At 39.4% G+C, this 20,504-nt stretch overlaps 2 protein-coding genes across 7 annotated transcripts in view; one reads left to right on the forward strand and one right to left on the reverse strand.

Moving 5' to 3' along the window:
- Positions 1–20,436, forward strand: SERINC3 (serine incorporator 3). Of its 3 annotated transcripts, none has more exons than XM_033095040.1 (11): positions 1–156; positions 3,287–3,448; positions 4,027–4,220; positions 5,435–5,514; positions 6,202–6,339; positions 8,852–9,021; positions 9,770–9,860; positions 10,680–10,860; positions 14,277–14,504; positions 15,140–15,316; positions 20,300–20,436. In XM_033095040.1, the coding sequence occupies exons 1-10, from the start codon at positions 118–120 to the stop codon at positions 15,276–15,278; spliced, it is 1,422 nt and encodes a 473-aa protein (XP_032950931.1). In that variant the 5' UTR covers positions 1–117; the 3' UTR covers positions 15,279–15,316; positions 20,300–20,436. The 3 variants fall into 3 exon arrangements, with proteins under 3 accessions (XP_032950931.1, XP_032950930.1, XP_032950929.1); XM_033095039.1 differs by lacking the exon at positions 20,300–20,436 and adding an exon at positions 17,718–17,851; XM_033095038.1 differs by lacking the exon at positions 20,300–20,436 and having other exon boundaries at positions 15,140–16,065.
- TTPAL (alpha tocopherol transfer protein like) overlaps positions 14,512–20,504 on the reverse strand; it is a 21,334-nt gene continuing 15,341 nt past the window's right edge. The window contains exons 5-6 of one of the 4 annotated variants that reach the window (XM_033095044.1): positions 19,754–19,892; positions 14,512–14,719 (exon numbers count right to left, since the gene is read on the reverse strand). In XM_033095044.1, coding sequence (XP_032950935.1) covers positions 14,610–14,719; positions 19,754–19,892 — 249 coding nt within the window. In that variant the 3' untranslated portion in view covers positions 14,512–14,609. Of the gene's footprint in view, positions 14,720–17,875; positions 18,014–18,045; positions 18,306–19,297; positions 19,893–20,504 lie in introns of those variants that run through there. The other 3 variants (XM_033095045.1, XM_033095046.1, XM_033095042.1) reach the window with 3 other exon arrangements.

Here is a 20,504-nt window from a genome sequence, read left to right on the forward strand (position 1 = left end):
CGCTAGCCGCGCGTTTCCGGCCTGAGAAACTGTCGCGTTTCTGCGGAGACACCTGGACTGGCCGCTACCACCGCGCTAGAAGCCTCTGGGTCGGCCGCTTCCGTCGCTAGCGTCACCATGGGAGCTGTGCTGGGCATCTTCTCCCTTGCCAGCTGGGTGAGTTCCGGGTTTGAAGTCTCCGTCCGATCTGTGTTTTGAGGGAGATAGTGAGCCCCAAGACCAGAGCCCAACTGGCCTCGGCCGCAGAGGCCTGGGGTGGGGGTGGGGGGACCGGCCCTGGGCTGCACACGGTATCGAGGGTCCCAAGCCCAAATCCGCGATGCCCCGAAATCGGGATCAGGCGGCTCGTTTTCTGGGTTTGTTATGGAACGTAGGCGGCCAGGTCGCCATTGTTTACATTTTCGGTTGCCCCGCCCCAGCGAGCCTTCCGGCCTGTGGGTTCCTCTGAAGCTGAAATCGGACCTTGGAATGAGAGTTCCCGGGGCGGGGGTTCTCTGGTTCATTTCGAAGCACCCTCTTAAGGTGGCGCCATTTAATTTGGGTCGCTTGAATAACATTTTTATCTCATAGCACGGGATTTGCCAAAGCTACAGAGTATGGGGCAGACCTGGGATTTTAACCGAGGCCCGTCTGCAGTGCTGGTGTAAGGGGAAGAAGGCCTGTGGATTATTACTCAGAATTGGAAACCATGGTCTGAACTTCCGGGACCTTGGACAAGTCATTTGTCTCTGGCTTCCCCTAAGACGAGGATAAGCACCTCAGCATTCCTCGCTTCGGAGAGCTGTTGTGCGGATAAAGTGAATAAATGGGTTGAATCACTTTGTAGATTGTAAAAGCCATATTTTAAAGAGGAAATTTTGGGAACTATGGAGTAGAATATGCTGAGTTCCCTCATACACATACTGGCTTCAGAGGAGCACGATTCCTCGAACTCATTTCCTTGTTTCCTAATTCCCGACCTAGTTTAATTGACCAAGGCCTCAATCTCAGCTCATTCCACGACCATTTTTTAGGGACGGAGTGTATTTTCCATCCTTTAAGGTTGTTGATCTCAAATCAACAGGGCGGGTTCCTTGAGAGCAACGGCTTTCCAGTTTGTTTGATCTTGACCTACAGAAATAAATTTTACATAGTTGAGTTAATACATTTTTTAGACACAAGTTTCATGAAGTAATTCTTACCTTTTTTTGTTTTCTATCACATTAAAAAAGTCCTGGTCAGTTGAGTTTAACAATCTACTCGTGGATCAAACCCACCAATTACAAAATAGATCTAGAAAAAATACAGTTACAAAGGTCATTAATTAAGGAGTGAATTAGTAATTTGAAACAAATATGTCCTTTCTGTCCTAATAACCTGAAACACATTTTTGTCTTTGATGTAAAGCTAAGATTTGAATTGATGCCATCAAAGCATTTCTATCTATAAAACACTTTACTATTTTATCAATCCCTTTTGTTCAATAGGAACCGCAAGGAGTTCAGTGTACCAGAGAATGGAATGAGTGAGGGGAAGAATAATAGGAAATGAAGTCAGAAAGTGGCAGGGGGCCAAATCATGTAAATGCTATTGTATAGTCTTGCTAACCAATTTAAGGACTTTGGCTTTTGCTCTTAAATGACACGGGGATCCATTTCAGAAAAGAGGAATGATATGATGTAACCTGTGTTTTAACAAGGTGGTTGTGTAGAGAATAGACAGTAGAAAATAAAGGGTAAAGCAGTGTAGGGGAGGAAAGACTTTTCTTCTACCCTCTGTGGGGTTAGTAACGAGGGGCCTGTGAATTAAACTGACAAAAGACAGGATAGTAAGAAAAAAGAATTTATGTATGCGTGTAACATATATGCAAAGGAGTGCTCAGTGGTGAACAGCTCAAAGGGATGTTTAGAGTATAGGGCTTACTATCTGTCTAACTTAAAGGGAAAAGGAAGGGGAAGGAAAGCACTTCTATGGGAAGAACATACGAGTTTCTTTAGGAAAGACAAATGGGTTTTTAGGAGAACAAACAGGAGATAAGAAAGCTTGTGATAACACTTGTTTGTGCAGATGCAGACATCTTTTTGTCTTCTTCATGGCCATAAAACTCCCTCGGAGAGAGAATTTATGGCAGCCTTGTATCCCTGAAGTTGCTGCTTTTAGTCAGATGAGGAAAGCTCCAAGAGGGCTTTTTTCTTGCATTTGTTCTCAATCTCAAATGTTCTCATCTTAAAATCATCTTTATACCAACTCTGGGTTCTGAATGGGTCGCTACAGCAGTGAGACAGGAGCTATTGCATTTAATCCAAATGAGAGATGATAGTAGTGGCTTGGACCGAGGTGAAAGGTAAGAATGCTGTGAACGTGGTCAGATTCTGGATATATTCTGAGGATAGAGCTGATGTGCTAACAGATTGGATGAGGGTTTTGGAAAAGGAGAAGGCGCCGAGGTTTTTGGACTGAGCAACAGAAAGAATAGAGTTATCATTTACTGAGATAGGGAGGTGACATAACATAGTAGGACAGGTTTGTTCCACAGATCAAGTACCTTTACACAGTAGGTACTTGATTCATTTTTATGGCCAAATAATATTCCTTTGTGTTGCTATACCACATTTTACTTATCCATTCATTAATTGGTACACATTTGGGTTGTTTCTGCTTCCTGGCAATTGTGAATAGTGCTGCTTTGAACATTCATGGACGAGATTTTGTTTGACTACCTGCTTCAGTTCTTTTGGGTGTATGTTTATGAGTGAAATTGCTGGATCATATGGTAATTCTATGTTTAACTGTTTGAGGAATCTCCAGGTTCCTTTTGAATGGAGCTAAATGGCTCTTGCTGTCATTTATAAGGATTTCCATGTAATGTTGCTTTATGCTATAATATCAGATTTGGTCACTAGGATTCTCACTAAATAGCAAGTAGAGTTAGGTTTGTGTTTTTCTCAATATTAATATATATTGTTTTTAAATATAATATGCTCTCTGCCCGAATATAAGTAACATGTATTGGGCTCTTTGTATGTTTTAGGTACTGTGTTGAATGCTCATTTAATACCGTAATGTCTGAGGGAGAAGATTTGTTTTTGAGTCTGTTTTACAGATGGAGAAATAAGTTTGCTGAGGTAAAGTGGCAGAAACAATATTGACTCCAGAAGCCGTGCTTTTTAACCACTTCCACCCAGCCCTAATTCTCTCAGTTAAAGCGGGCACATCCTGGTTTGCTTCGTGTTCTATTCCGCCCTACCTGTGTCGCGAAGGAGTCCACTGAAGGAGACCTCACATGGCTGTGGTGTGCTTATTCCAGGTTCCATGTCTGTGCAGCGGTGCCTCGTGTTTACTGTGCAGTTGCTGTCCCAACAGTAAGAATTCCACTGTGACTCGCTTCATCTACGCTTGCATTCTCTTCCTGGGCACTATCATGTCCTCCATCATGCGGACAGACTGGATGGAAACAGAGCTGAAGAAGGTTAAGTAGAAGTAACAGTATCCTTAATATACTGATTCTTTTTCTATTTTGCAAAATTGTAGTTGAAATTAATGTTTGTATTGCTTCACTATTGTGAAACGCAATCAAGTTCATTGTAATTTGGGGTATAGTCAAGACACAGAATGTGAAGGTATTGCTCCTTTTTCAGAATGAACATCTTTATGTTTTAGTTTAACAGCTGAGAGAAAACAGATACTAAAAGAGTGGCTCTCAGATGTTTTCTTTCCATGTTGTTGAAGATTTAAACATTTAAACTGTACTAGGCTTTCACCTTTGGAAGGAGTGAATTGTAGCATGAAAATTCATGGGAAAATAGGAGTTAACCTCATCAGTAGAAAGAAGCAAAGAAGAGAGCACTTCACTTTTATTTTTCAAAATGCAAGGTGTTTATATTGTTCGGTTTCAAGATTATAAATGAATTAGAAGACAGAGAAAAAACCCACAGGACAGTCTTGCAGTTGTTGAAGAAATCAGTTTTGTAAATCTAGGCTTTCCTATAGTGGGATAGAATCTCTTTAAATGTGGGTGTTCCATAACATCGAAACTATTTTTTCCAGATTCCTGGATTCTGTGAAGGGGGATTTAAAATCAAGATGCCTGATATAAAAGCAGACAGAGATTGTAACGTGCAAGTCGGTTATAAAGCTGTGTATCGGATCAGCTTTGCCTTCACCATCTTTTTCTTTGTCCTCTCTCTGCTCATGATAAAAGTAAAAACAAGTAAAGATCCCAGGGCAGCAATACACAATGGGTACGTAAGATATATTTATTCATTTATCTACCTGCTTGTTTATTTATGAGATTTTTTAATGAGTTTATTTGAGCCAAACTGACAACATGCCAGGAAGCAAGATCTCAAATGCTCTCAAGATTTATTTATTATTAAGTTGTTATATTATGGTGTGGATCCTCACATTCAGCAGTTAATGTTGCCATTCTGATGGAAGCAGTAGAGCATGTATTATAAATCAGTGGCCCACGTGTATTTCTGACCTATTATACAAGGGAAGTTGTTTCAATATCGTTTTCAGTTGGAACTTTACAGCATGGAGGAGATAGACAGGATGAGGAGACTCTTACTTTTTTAATACCTTTTGCTTCAAGTTCCTAGATTTTTATCAGACACCTATGAAACAGTTCAAGCACTGTGCTAGGTACTACACACACACACACACACTTTTTTTCTATTGTTAAAATATAAGCACGTACATGACATGTTTAAATAGTATACAGGAAGACAAACAGTGAATATATTTGGGCCACTGATTTACATATTCTGTTGCTTCCCATTCCTGGCCCCTAGTTCCCCTAATTCTTACTTGAAGACTGAAGGGAGTTTTGTGAACTTTATGTGTATTATAATACCCTTTTTACAGATGCAATAACTGAATTTCCTAGAGGTTAAATAAATTGCTTGAGATATCTCAGCCACTGAGGTTTGGAGCTGGGATTGAAGCTTAGATCTGTCCAGCTCCAAAGCCTCATTCTTTCTACTCTGCTATACAAGGCAGTCTTTAAAGATTGTGGCCTGAAAGCCAGGTTTGGTCTTGGCTTTGCCAGTGATGAACTGTGTAATTGCCGGCAAGGCACTGATGTCCTGTTGTAAAAGGATTAGGGGATCACTTTTCCCCAGGCCTAACTGTTAATTGCTGTATATTTAACTAATATTATTAATTTAGAATGCTCTAGAAGTCTAGAAAAATGCCTGCCTTTTAAGTGCTAAAAGTAGGGAAACTCTAAAGATACGTGTTTCTCTTACTATGAATGTGAATGTTCTCTGTGCTGTTTGATCTTAAGTTGTATGAGATAATTGAACGAAGTAGCTTCATGTCAAACGATGATCTACATGCAGGCAGTCATGTTGAAAATGCTACTAAGGGTTATTTTTGCATTTCAGAAATTCCTTTTTATTGGTGTACGGGCGAAAGTTAGCTTTTCATAAATGCACTTTTATATCTTACGTAGGTTTTGGTTTTTCAAAATTGCTGCCCTTGTTGGCATCATGGTTGGATCTTTCTACATCCCTGGGGGCCGTTTCACCACAGGTATGGTTCACTATTAAGGGGGTTAATTATAACATATAGACTCTACAAATGATTGCACAAAAGCTGTGTTTTCATTATTGATTTTGCAAAATTGACAATTAAATGAGCTGTTGTCCAATTATATGAGGTGGAACTAATATTAAGATACTGATTGATTGATTAAAGCCAAGAGGCATTCAGCTCACTTTTCAGCTGTTCTGGAACCATATGTTAATTGTTTGCCAGTATTGTAATTGTTTACCTTCTCACTTGACAATGCTAAGTTAGTTGGAGAGCTTGTCAACATAAGAACTTGTAACTTATGTGCCCCTGTAGCATGGAGGAGGTAGAGCGGGGTGATGTCTTAACCTGCTTCCTTACATGGCATCAAGTGACATCTGTGGATTTTCACTGTGATTTTTACCCCCGGTAAGGTAAAAGAAAAGGCTTATCGTACCATTTGGAATGTCAGATCCTAGGCTCCCATTGGCACAAACTAGAGTGAGTTTTAAAAGGACTGAAACCCAACAGAACACTTCTTAGAACTGCCTTTGAGTTTGGAATTGGAATAATCTTGCTGTACTGCTGGAGACAGAATATGTCTTTGTCACCTCTCTTTTACTCGAAATCTTTTTTAGGATGTTGGACAGGAACTTTCTGAAATGTTACTTCTATTGTAAAGAATAACTTTGTTCTTTTGGTTTATAGCCTGGTTTGTTATTGGCACGGGTGGGGCCTTTTTCTTCATCCTTATCCAGCTGGTGCTGTTGGTAGACTTGGCTCACTCTTTTAATGAATCGTGGGTAAATCGAATGGAAGAAGGAAACCCAAGGTGCTGGTATGCTGGTAGGTATCTAAACTCACCTATGAGGGCCATACTACATTATGCTGCATTAAACCAGGTGTACAAAGAAAAACCTCCATTCATTTAAATGTGTCAACTCCCAGAGTAGAGCTGACTTTTTTAAAACTAATTTCCCATTGAATAAATTCTGAATTATATGCAGTCCTAGAAGGGAGTAGCACAGATAATATAAATCGTTAGATTTTCCCAATTCACTTATTTTGAGATGTGTTTAGATAGGAAAAAAGTTGTATTTAGTGACATAGTTCTAGTTTTGATTTCCTTGTTCCCCTGGACAGGGCTCAGAGGCATTCTGTGTATGCGACATCTGCCAGCATGGGCCAAAGGAGGTGAACAGTTCGCACTGCTTTATTCAGAGTGTGACCCCGCACCCCTTGTAAAAGCTCTCTGGTGGGAAAAGGGTACTTAGAATGTTTAAGTTGGGAATAGGATTTACAGCCTGTAATAATGAGGAGGGACTTTGGAACCCTCTACTTAGGAGCAATGACCCAGCCGTACTTTAGTTTGAAAAATAATAATTCAGATTCCTTGCCCTGACCCCTCCATTATAAAATAATAGATGCTCTGTGTCAAGAACTTGAAAAGTCAGAAACACAAAAGAAAACAAATTCCTCCATAAACCAACTCACCAGTAATTTACTACTCACTGATAACATATTAGTCTATATCTTCTAGTCTTCTCCTATATGGATATATGTATCGTCTATGTATAGAAAACTCATCATTAAAAACGTGTAATACTTTTGTATCTTACTTACTCTTTAAATGTATTATATATTCAAGTAGTTTATAGTTTGACCTTTTTTTAAAACTTAGAAATAGCTTGTGAATGTTTGCCTACAGTACAGCAATAGTACCTAATAACATATCTTTGAGTACACTTCTGATCATTTCCTAAGAATAAATTCCCGGAAGTAGAAGAGTCAAAGGTTATGAATATTTTAAATGCTTTTAGTACATATTATGAAATTTAGAGTGCTTCTTTTAAAGTTGGAAAAGAAAAAGAAAAACAGTACCTTTCTCACCATAAACACAAATGATAAAATTTTATAAACAATAAAACATGCAGCTCTCCACCAACCTGCAACCCACTTTCCTCTTCAGATGTAACCATAGTTATTGGACCTTTATGTATTTGTGCATATCCACATGTTTTTATATTTAAATGTAAATAGGTTCACACTATTAGGTTGGTGCAAAAGTAATTGCAGCGTAAAGGGTTAAAAATAATTGCAAAAACCGCAGCTACTTTTGCACCACCCTAATATATATCGTTCTGTGACATGCTCTTTTTACTTACTATATGATGAATATACTTCCATATCAGCGAATATAGGTATGTCTTACTCAACAGTTGCATCGTATTCTAATCTATACAATTTCTTGATGTTACATGCCATGGTATACCATAATTTATTTAAGCATTGCCCTATTATTAGTCATTTAAATTGTTTGTAATGACTGTTTATTGCAGAAAAAGATTTTTTAAACTGTCTGTCATTTATTATTATGGGTCAGGAATCCTAAAACTCCTCCTTTACGTCTTTCTGACTCAAAAATTTATGTCATTTTTCACCTGTTCTGTTTTGTATAATTCATTTTAGATCACTCAACTCTGCAATTTAATAATGAATTCTAGATTTGCCATACTTGGGATTAACTAAAAGAAAAATCTTATTTGTTCAGATGGAAAAACATTTAGAACTATGCTAGTAACTTAATGTATATCATCATTTTATAGTAACGTCATATATATCATTTAATTTTAAACAGGCAAAATCCATTGATACTGAGATAAGTAGAAACTAATTTTCTCAAATAAGTTTACTTTGAATTAAACACAAGTTTACTGAGCTCAACATTGTTAACAGTTGGTCTGAGTATACTATGTACTCTTTCATGTTTTGTATTTCTCAGAGTTCCACAACTAATTGTTGACTATCCATGTGGAATAGAAAGGAACATTACTTTAGATATTTGAAAAAAGCAAATGAGCCCTTTCCCATAACGATGCAGTCTCATTGTGGTAGGAAACTGGTTTATGTAGCCAGCAGTTACAGAGGAAAAGCTGTCATGGAAGATGCCTGTCTGTTCTCTTTTCTGCTAACACCAGCCCTGGCATTTAGCTTGCTGTGAACTGGGCCATTTTGAGAGCCCAAGAGTCTTTTAGGTTCCTAAGAAAAACTTACAACGAACAATATTTACATGTAGTTAGAATTTACTCTGGCTAGAATGATCAAATGTCTGTTTTTCAACCCATGAAATCAAATTAGGTAATGCAGGAAGTGAATTCAGTTGTTTGGTGGATTTTGTAGTTTAACATTGAGCCAACTCTTAACACAGTCTGAAACTTCAACCTTGGGGCTTCTGTCATGTCACTGTAAATTATTGACCGCCATAAAAGTAAAATAATGCCTCTTTATTTTTATATGGAGTAAAAAAAAATGGTCTTCATTATATTGTGGGCATTCATATTGGTGTCCCTTTTTTCAGTGTTACTGTCTGTCACAAGCACCCTGTATACCCTGTCAATCATCTTTGTTGGTTTGCTGTACGCATACTACACCAAACCAGATGGCTGCACAGAAAACAAGTTCTTCATCAGTATCAATCTGATCCTTTGCGTTGTGGTTTCTATTATATCAATCCATCCAAAAATTCAGGTACGGTTTTCTGCCTCTTCCACCTGTGAGATTTTTAATTAATGATAAACTTGAAACCTTGGTAACCTTTTAAATGAATTGTCCAAGTTTTACCTACGTAAATGTTTTTCCGTATTATAATAAAGTCTTCATAATTATAACTTAGTAACTATAAAATGTGCCATTGAGTTGCCTGTATCATAAGTAAATGAATAATTTTCCTATCATTAAAAAAAACAACCTAGGTAACTTGAGAATTTATAATTCTTATAAAATTGTTTACATCGTGAGAGTGATTCTCATGAATCATTAGCCAAGATATTTTAGAGGAATTGAACTAGAAAAAAGAATTGATTTTTCGTATTTAAAAACAGAATTCATGTTCCTGAGTTTCATCACTTAAATACCATACTCTTAAAAATTTATAGAGTTTTATATATGAAATATGAAAAGAACATCTAGACATCACCTCTCCTTTTAAAAGTTGAGAAAAGTGAAGTTCCAGAGAGCTGATGGGTCACCTAGCTAGTTGGTGGCAAAGCTGAGTTAGATTCAATTACACTAAGGGACTAGTAAATCTAAGCCTTTGTGTAATCCACAGGAATTTCCAGGATTATGAAATGCCTTGTTACTATCATCTTTAAACTGTCAAGCAGAATCAGAACGTTCTCAGTTAATAACAATTCAGTAGGTCCCTGGAAAGTGCACTGGGTTTTAGAAAGTCAGCTCTTGGAATTCCTCTGGCATTGTTTTCTTTTTGATTCCATAGGAACACCAGCCTCGTTCTGGCCTCCTGCAATCCTCTGTCATCACCCTCTACACCATATACCTCACATGGTCAGCCCTGACCAATGAACCTGGTAAGAGAATGTCAGTAGCACATTCATTTGATGAAAAGAAAGTAGGAAATTACTCCTTTGGTGGCTGCAAAAACTAGAGCTAGAGCAGATGTCAAACAAACAAGTGAGCAAACAAAAACCTTCACTGAAATGTATAATGTTCACTATCTGTTTGCAGATGTTTATCTTTCAAGTTTTATTCTCCCTGTCTATTCATAGCTATTTATAGCTGACAGCCTAAAGGATCACAGTCCTTTAAAATAATCTAGGCTTTTCCTGGGACTAAGTCAAACTGGTTAACAGCTAGACAAGGCAACATTATTTTGGCCCTTTGCAGAATTGTTTTAATTGAATTTTACTTTGGTGTTATAGGCTCCAGAAGAAATAGCTGTAGGAAATATTTTGTAGTTATTCCAGGATTGTTTCTCAGTAGGATATTCTGTAGATTCCTTTTAAAGGAAAATAGCTATTGCAGACCCTCAAATGATAACCCAACTTCTTTTTGTTATGTCCCGATGTAACAACAAAACAGGATAAAGTCTTTGTGCTTAAAGCCTTTGCACAGCTGTAGAACCAAAAAGATTTACCAATTCTGCTTTAAAACCAGTGAAATCAAGATTGACATTTATTAAATTTGTCAAATTGTTTCTTTTTTTCCTAAAACGAAGTCATTGGTTGTAACACAAATATGTTATTGACTGCTGAGTTTCAGGTTCTTTTAACTGTAGCATTCCCACGTTTTACTATATTATGACTGAATGATGTGTAACCGCACCCCTCAAATCCCTTCTTGGAAGAAGGAGTTGTAACTGAGGATGATAAAATATTTCCCATTTGCAGATCGTTCCTGCAACCCAGGACTGTGGAGCATCATTACACACATCACCGCACCAACCTTGGCTCCTGCAAATTCAACTGCTCCGGTCCCCACCGCTGCTCCACCATCACAGAGTGGGCATTTTATGGACACAGAGAATTTTATTGGGCTGCTAGTCTTTGTTTTATGCCTTTTGTATTCTAGGTAAGTTAAAAAGTACTTAGAACAAGAGTCTCATAAAGGTTAATACTAGAGTGAAGCAGCTATTTTGCTTTCAAAAAGCAGTGTGAAGAATTTAAAAAAACAGTTTAACTCTTTGTTGAACGTCCTTGACTGGCCTCAGTTACCCAGCCGTGTACATTTCTTAACGTTCATTGAATCCTCTCATGAAATAATTCTTCCCAACCTTACAAAGAGATACCCTCTCCTTTGTACGAGGATAAAGTCTGCACCTGACCCTAGCTCAACTAGAATATGGCTCTGAAAATTGGTTGGCTTATCTTTAAAAAAAGTCTTTATTTCTTGATCATTATAAATACACAACTACAGAATTATACACATCTGATGTTAAAGACTCTAGTAAATCCCAAAACCCCAGATAGAACCTATGTTAGCAGTTTGCACTCATCCTCTCACTCATTTTTATTGATATTTTATACATAATAGGATATATTACTTTAATTATTTTAAAAATATATATAATAACAATGGGCAAGGATATATTTATATAAACTAGTAATATAAATGAGGAAAGTATAAAGTAGGAAATGAAAGTATTCTCCCTCTAAATTTACCTCTTCCATGCTTAACATTGGTACATATTATTTCAGGCTTTTTTCCTTTGCTTACTATCATTCTATCTGTATTATATAATTATACATAATTTTCTACATAGCTAAATGCATAATTTTATTTATATTACTTGATATACAGTTTTTTAAATGGGAACATATTATATAAATACATATTCTATTCTGAGATACGAATTTCTCATTATAATCTGGACAGCTTTCTATAACATTATGTGTAGATTTACCTATTATTTTTTTAATGATTGCTTAAAATAGGGGTTGGCAAACTGCAACCCTTGGGCTGGTTGCCTGCCTAGTTTTGTAAATGTTTTATTGGAACACAACCATGCTCATTTGTTTTCATATTGTCTATGATGTTTTTGTTTTGCTTTTGGCCAAACGTTTTTTTTGAGATATAATTCACATATATAATTCACCCTTTTAAAATGTTCAATAGTTTTTTAGTATATTCACAGGATTGTGCAACCATCACCACAATCAATTTAAACATTTTATTTCCCCCAAAAGAAATCCCATACTCAGTAGCAGTCACTCCCTATTCCCCTTCCCCTCCAGCCCCTGGCAGACTGTAGTCTTCTTTCTGTCTCTGGATTTGCTTATTCATACGTTTCTTATACAGAGAGTCATACAGTATATGGACTTTTGTGATTGGCTTTTTTCACTGAGCATATTGTTTAAAGGTTCATCCATGTTGTAGCATGTGTCAGTACTTAATTCCTTTCTATTTTAAGAAATAATACTCCATTGTGTGGATATACTACATTTTGTTTATCCATTCAAGTGAGGGACATTTGAGTTGTTCCGCTGTGGGGCTATTGTGAATCCTGCTGCTGGGAATATTTGTGTACGTTTTCAATCCTCTTGGATCTATACTTAGAGTAGAAGTGCTGGATTATATGGTACGTGTTTACCTTTTCGAGGAACTGCCAAAGCGTTTTCCAAAGTTAGAATCCCACCAGTAATGTATGAGGGTTCCAATTTCATCACCTAATCATTACACAATTGTCTTTTTGATTGTAGCCATTCGAGAGGATGTGAAGCAGCATTTCATTATAGTTTTGATTTACATTTCCCTAATGACTGATGATGTTGAACATTTTTTCATGTGTTTAGTGGCTATTTGTATATCTTCCTTGAAGAAATGTCTATCCAAATTTTTTGCCTATTTTTAAATTGAGTTATTTGTATTTTTGTTGTTTTGAATATAGTTTGAGGTAAGGGGGTCCAACTTCATTCTGTTGAGTGTGGCTATCCAGTTGTCTTAACACCATTTGTTGAAAAGATTGTTCCTTCCCTATTGATTTGTCCTGGCATCTTTGTAATAACTCAATTGACCATAAATGTAATGGTTTATTTCTGGACTCAGAATTCTGTTTCATTGATCTGTATGTCTATCCTGTGCCAGTACCACATTTTTGATTACTGTAGCTTTTATTGTAAATTTTGAAATCAAGAAAAGTCAGTCATCCAGATTCATTCCTTTTCAAGATTGTTTTGGCTATCCTGAGTCCCTTGCATTTCCACGTAAATTTTAGGTTCAGTTTGTTAATGTCTGTTAAAAAAAACACACAGGATAATTGGAATTTTGAAAGGGATTGCATTGACTCTATACATCCACTTGGAGAGTTACCTTCTCAACAGTATTAAGGCGTCCAGTCCATGAACATGGGCTATCTCATTTAGGCCTTTAATTTCTTTCAGTGGTTTATTAGTATATTAGTGTACAAGTCTTAAACTTATTTTGTTAAGTTTCTAAGTATTTTTTTTGATGGTATTATAAATGAGATTTTCTTAATTTATTTTTTAGGTTGTTCATTGCTAGTGCATAGAAATACAATAAATTTTTGTATATTGATCTTGTATCCTGCAAGGTTGTTTATTGGTTTTAATAATGTGTATATTCCTTAAGACTTTCCATATACAATGTCAAGTCATCTGCAGACAGAGATCATTTGACTTCTTTTTTTTCCAATCTGGATGTCTTGTATCTTTTCCTTGTCTAATTGCTCTGGCTTGGGCCTCCAGTACAATGTTGAACAGAAATGATGAGAGTGGAGTGCTTGTCTTATTCCTGATCTTAGCAGGAAAGCTTTTAGTCTTTCACTATTAAGTATGATTTTTAACTCCAGGTTTTTCATAGATTCTCTTTATTATTTTGAGAAATTTTTCCTCTATTCCTGGTTTGAGTGTGTTTTATCATGAAGAGATATTAGATTTTGTTACATGCTTTTTTTTAATGTCTGTTGAGATGATCATGTGGTTTTTGTCATTTATTTGTATGACTTTTTATTGAGTCCTTAACTTTTAGTGAGCAGCTGCTGTGTACTAGAAATGCATAGATGACTAAGGAGTTCTTTGAATAGCAAAAAATACAGGAATGACAAGTGCTATGGCAGAAGGAAGCATAAGGAGCTCTGGGAATTTAACCCAGCCTAGTGATGGGGTGATGTCAGGGGAGGGTTTCTAGAGGACATGGCACATAGCCAGAGAATGGAAGGATGACTAGGTTAGCTGGGAGAAGGTGGGCGGTACATTCTAAGCATAGAAGAGGTAGGTACCTGTGAAGTCATGGGAGTAGACATTAAGAGCATAGTATGTTTGGGGAAACTCCTAAGCAGTTAAACCATCAAGCAATAACTGATGAGTACTGTCTGTCTTGTGATGACAGGCGACAATTCAGAACTTTAAGCAGGGCCCTTCTGAAGGCGGTTGGTCCCCAAAGTAGGAGCAGTTCAGAAATAACCTTCATGGCAGCAGTTCATCTTCATGGTTTCTTTCTGATTTATCGTGTTTGGGATCACTTTCCAGCTTCCGCACTTCCAGCAATAGCCAAGTAAATAAGCTGACCTTGTCAGGAAGTGAAAGCGTGATCCTCCGTGATACAGCTCCCAATGGTTCTGGCGATGAAGAAGATGGACAGCCCCGGCGGGTTATGGACAACGAGAAGGAGGGCGTTCAGTACAACTATTCTGTCTTCCACTTCCTGCTCTGCTTGGCTTCCTTGTACATCATGATGACCGTGACTGGCTGGTACAGGTAGGCACAGACTAAACAGATGGGAGGCCCCTTAGCCCCCTGGAGTGCCTGTAAACCCTCCCGACTTCAGAATCCCCTTCTCTTACCCATATGATGAAGTTTTGTTCAGTACTGACTCTTTTCTGAAATACTTTTGACTTTTTCTCCTTTTGGACTTAAACTCCTTTTGGAATTCTTACAGTGCAAATCATGGGGCGCTCTTCGGGCTTGAGTACCTGAGAGAGAAAATCATGACATAGAGCGATGTGACTCATGTTTGTTCACTAGTTTTTCTCTGTCTAGAGAGGGCCATATAGAGTATTCTGATCAAAGTGATGATGTGGTAAGGACGGAAAGTTTCAGGGAGGCCATTGCGATCTAGACTTTTACCAGTGTCTGGAACAGCCAGATGTTCTGAAGACCTTTGCCCAAGGATTAATCAGGGTTCTTTATATTGGCAAGAAGATAAAAGCCATTTGAGAGGGAGCGTTCCCTGCTCACAAAAACTGAAACTAGCAGCTTCCTCAAGTCCCTTCTAGCACCTGACTAGGGAGTAGTGTCAGCCAGGTGGCACTGGAGAATGTCTTGGCTTTGGTCGGGGGGCTGTTTGATGTTGCTGTCAGGCTCCTTCACCTGCCTTGCTTCTGTTTTCTCAGCCCTGATGCAGAGTTCCAGAATGTGAGCAGCAAATGGCCCACTGTGTGGGTCAAGATCAGCTCCAGCTGGGTCTGCCTCTTCCTCTACGTCTGGACCCTCATGGCTCCAGTTGTCCTCACCAATCGAGACTTCAGCTGAAGCTCTGAGGACCAAGGACACCACTGAAATCCATAAAGGTTTCCTTGGCTGAAAGCCTTTTTGCTTTTGCTTCAACTAAAATACTAAGCGAATGCTGTGCAAATTTGACTATATCCACATTTATGTCGGAGGGTGAGATTGCAGAATGATTGATGCAGGATCTGAACTTCTCATTTACATGTATGTTTGTTTGTAAGGATATAGCGCAAAGGGGACATTTTTGCATTGTAAAGTGAGCTACAGCTGTGCTGTGAAGAGAGTTCTTTATTAAGACCAACTTTGATTTAAAATATAAGAGAAAATGTTGGATATTTGAGGCCATCGTTAATATATTTGTATTGCAGTATCTTTAAAGAGCAAAAAGAAAAAAAATAATAATGTATTTCTATGACACTTTTTCTCTGTGAACGTCTTTCCTTGTGTGATACAAGCACTCAGTTCAATCCTTAAACTCTTAAGAGGTGTTGTATCATGGGCGAAGGAGTATGTGTGTGGATCTTTCCCGAGAAGAGGAGTTGCTGATATGGCTACTGCTTTTACAGCTTGAGTTTTTCATTTACTTTTGTTATACTAGTTATACTACAACACTGATGCTGCTTGATTCAAGTCTGGGGCTTTGCCAGACTTTTAATTTCAATAAATGCTTTGTAGGTTTGGTTAAAATGAAGATTCACTTGGGAAAACAGTGCACCTTTAGTCTATGTAATTATCTTATTATGAGTATGTAAAAGTAAAATGCATGTGAGTTTATTATATTTGCACTATAAAGGTATTTGATTAAAATAGAGACTTAAGCTTTCAAGGCCCTTTCTTTAACAGCTTTTATGAATTAGCAGCTATTCTATATTTTTTACTTATATGGGTGGTCAGATTTATCAAGCATCTAGCAGAATGCACCTAGTCCTTCTAAAACTTAAGGTCTAGTAGTAGTGTCTTGAACTCATGAAAAAATTGTACTAAATATCTTCTCTGGGTAAGATGCTTGGGTAGATGAGAGACAAGGGCAGGCAATGTCGGGACTCCTCCAGGAGAGGTAGCATGCAAGGAAAACAGAAGTTTGTTCTTTCAACAGAGATTTCCTGCCTGTTCTTTACCAGCCCTTTAGGTTCTGGGGTACAACTTTAAGCATGACAGACAGCAGGTCTACCATCTTAGACCTGCAGCTTCAAGGAAGGTGAAGATGAGCTGACAAGTGGTACAATGTGGTGTCATTAGTGCTGTGACTTAGGAATTACAGAGAACTCAAAGAAGAGGTGCCAAGGGTAGGGGAGGTGCCTGGGTAGGCTTCCTGAGAAAAGTGATGTCTAAGCCAAGAATTGTTAGGAGTTAGCTAAGAGAGAAATGGGGAAGTGGGTGGCATTGCTGAAGGGTAGACCCAACTGCGTGTCAAAGGCCAGGGAGATGAAAAAAACAAAAAACAAGATTTGTTCAGTAAAGCTGGGATGGGGAGAAGTGAGCAGGAACTAGGTTATAAAGAGCTTTGTAGACCACACCAAAGAGTTTGGACCTTATGTTGAGGGCAGCAGAGAGCATATTCTAAAAATTGGCAGTTGATAGATATGGGGGAGAGGTAGAATCCTGAGTATTTCTGGTGTAATCACCGGGGTCGATGGTGGTTCCATTTGTGAGGAACAGCAAGAGGAACGAGTTGTGCTAGAAGGATGGAGGTGGTCCCTTAAGAATGGCTGAGAACATACACTTGGGAGTCAGACTGGGTTTACATCCAGTGTTGCCATTTTTCTATGTGTCAAACCGGTCAGCTAATATTTATTGAGTACATACTATGCTCTATGACCTTGGACAGATGACTGCTGTCTGAGCCTGTGTTTTCTTTGTTTGAACAAGAGTACCTAGTACGTAAGATTATTTAGAGAGTAAAGTTACTTTGCAAAGTGTTTAACCCATTTTAAGCAGTCTGGTAGTAGTCGCTGATCTCAATATGGGCTAAAGAGAGACTGGACAACATTTAAAGGTCAGAGGTTTCCAACCATAATCTAACGGAGGCTAGATTTGAGGTGTTCTTACAGAAGGAAACACATGGGACATAGGGGGCACATTCTCAGTTGGGGATGGAGGTGGGGGTATGGAAGCAGGGCTTGATTGGAACTGTTGGAACCACCGTTAAAAACCAGTGATTTATGTCAGGGTACAGAAATAAGGTTGTAAAGGGGTTGGGGGACAGATAGGTGACATTTAGCCCTTACTTTGCCAGTGTAAAGCAGAGACCCCACTTTCCTAACAGAAGGGCCGACAGATGAAGACCATCAGAGGTCCTCAACTTTAAAAACATGGTACACGATCTCCCACTTTCTGTAATTCGGAATAAAAACAGTACTGAACTGTATAACAAGTGTAACAAAGTCCAATAAAGTTTTTATTTTTTCTCATGATGATAACTTTGATATTAATTAAAATAACAAATTTTTCTTTAAAAATTAGGTGGCAGTGTCCCTGCTATGCTTGCTTGTATCCTAAGAATGAAGTTAAATTGGAAACCCAACAGTTCACTCAGGACGCAAATGAATTCTACACATAAGTGAATTACAGACAAGCATAAATGCCAGAATTTTGAGTAGCCCAGGATCAGACTTTTCGCGGGGGCGTGTTTTGAATGATGAGGCCTCGGTGTCGTCATTCTCCAGATGAGATGCCTGGTGTCTCAGCACCACACGCAGGCCTGCCTGCCTCCCAGGATCGCAGATGGAGGGTGCTGGCTTCGGGGTCCGCAGTATGCTCTAGGAATTCATCAAAGGCAACAGCAGTGGCCACTTGCACCTATTTCCACCAGGACAAAGTTTGGAGGCCTTTGCTGGGTGTCTACTTGCTAGGTTGGTCTTGGAAATACTCAGTTGGTCGGGAAATAAAATTTTCTCTTGGCAATCAAAGATTCTGCCCAAGAAGGCCACGGCCGTCAGTGCTTTCGATGTTCTGGACCACATCCTGACTCAGGCTTAATTTAAACCAGGACTGATGTTTTGTTCCTTGCCAGTCCTTGCTTGATTGTATTTTTCTTTTTACACATTCAAGCTGAAGCGAGTATTCAGTAATATTAGTCACGCATCTGACCTCTGCAGGTTGATGGCAGGTCCCAGGCTTATGCTTACTAATGGGAGCTGCAGTGGATCTGTCCCTTCCTTTTGTGTTGGTCTGTTGTATCCGTCCTGTTACCTAGGAGCCCGTCAGGCAGCTGAGTCAGTGGTGTCACCTCAGTACTGCTGGGTGACTCAAGCCACATGACACCTGTGTCCTCGTGAAGAACCAGAGTGGCTACCACATAAATAGCTGGGTGTTCCAAGCAATGAACAGACATTGTCTACATCCCTGCAAGGTGGTGATTGTTCTCCCCCTTTTACACATCAAACCAAAGCTTCGAGAACTTGATGACTTGCCCACAGTTTCTCAGTAAGAGGAGAAGCAGAGAAACAAACCGCAGGCTTGACTTAAGTGCTTTTTTCAATTAGACCCTCTTGTCTCCTGGCCTATTAGGATACAGGAGACAACATAAACTAGAGACTGCTCAGAGACATGTAGGGGAGTCAGCTGAATCTACCCATCACCACCAACACAGGAAAAGTTAGTAATCCCTTGAAGGCAATAACTAGTCTTACCAGGTCACTGTATTCCTAATGACTGGCGCCTTACCAGGTGAGAGGGTGAACATATGGTTAAAATTCCAGGGGGGAATTCCCGCCTGTTCTCAAGGAATTTTTTTCGCTTTCCCATTCCCGAATCCCGAGAAAAGTTCGTCGGGAAATCGGGAAAGTCGGCTCAAACCCAGTAATACCCACAATGGGAAATAAACGTACTACTCACAGTGTATCTCTGAGACATTTTTCCTATTTGTCGCTAGGGTTTCTGGGCGGGAATTTCCATCCGTTCTTGGGAATTTTATTCACTTTTCCGTTCCTGAATCCTGAGAAAAGTTGGTCGGGAAATTGGGAAAATCGGCTCCTTGAACCCAGGTGGTTGGTAGTATTGGCTGTCCCTTTGTGGAAACGATTCATCATGGAGAACAGAAAACAGTTTATATCTTGGGATTTGGGAATGGGAAAGCGAAAAAAAATTCCTGAGAACTGGCGGGAATTCCCACCTGGAAACCCTAGTTAAAATGTTTTTCCCCCAGATTAGTGGCACCCTGAAGGATTTTATTCCTCTCCAGCTTTAAATGCAGTATCATGAAACATCTGCTGCCATTTATTACAGGAATGCTAAACCAGTACTATGTGAAGAGTGGGCCCTGGGAAAAAGTAGTATTTTAGCAAAGAAACCAGAAAGTACTGACTCATAACATGGAAAATAACTCCAGTGGCTTACCAAGTGCCTCGTAAGTATCCTCCTGACACGGCTGTAAGGTGACAAGGGTTGGAGGCATGAGCTCTGTTTTTCCAGAGGTGAGAAACACGAAGCTGCAGTCCCACAGCCGCCTCCGGGGAGGCTGGCCTGAAGAGCGGGTGTGTTGCAATGTAAGTACTTACCTGTTGCGTCATCAAGAGCCGACAGTTGAGTGTGTGGACATCCTGCATGAGAGTATTTCTCAACGGAGCCATCACCAACACACCAGACCCACCATGGGGACCTGGCGTTTGTCTCCTCGGGGGCAGAATGCGTGCTCGTCTACAGAGACAAACACGTAGAGCAACAGCTAAGCATGCAGAGGACCAGAGCAGATCACGCCATACCCTAGTGACCCTCCCCAAGGAGTCTGGGCTTACAGGTGCTTCGAGAATAAAATGTTCAATTACATCTTGGGTCTCCGAGGTTAAGAAACTCTGCTTTGTATTTCCCAAGAAGCCAGGGGAAAAAAGCCAATTTTTAGACTGATGCTTTCTTGCTCTATAAAAAGTTCCTCCCTTCGTTCCCCCTGTTCCCTCTGGGCTACACCTCCGATCACTGACCATCAGGAGGAAATACTGGGTGCCAGTCAGACTGCCTGGCTTTGAATTTGAATCCCAGTTCTGTGTGACTAGCTGTGTGTCCCTGGGCAAACTGGTCACCTTTTCTGTGCCTCATTTTCCCCACAGGAGCAATAAGACTGCTTCATTCGGGGTGCCTGACGATTAAATGAGACTGTGTGAAGCACGTAGCACGGTTGATGCCCAGCCCACGAGCACTCGGGAATTGTCCGCTATTACTGAAAGGATTCAGAGCCAGTCCGGGAAGAACATACGGGTCCCAAGAACTGAAACATTTGCATATTGTTTCCACCCCCAAGCATCTCTCTTGTAC

Source organism: Rhinolophus ferrumequinum, chromosome 23, assembly GCF_004115265.2.
Source record: "Rhinolophus ferrumequinum isolate MPI-CBG mRhiFer1 chromosome 23, mRhiFer1_v1.p, whole genome shotgun sequence".
NCBI lineage: Eukaryota > Metazoa > Chordata > Mammalia > Chiroptera > Rhinolophidae > Rhinolophus > Rhinolophus ferrumequinum.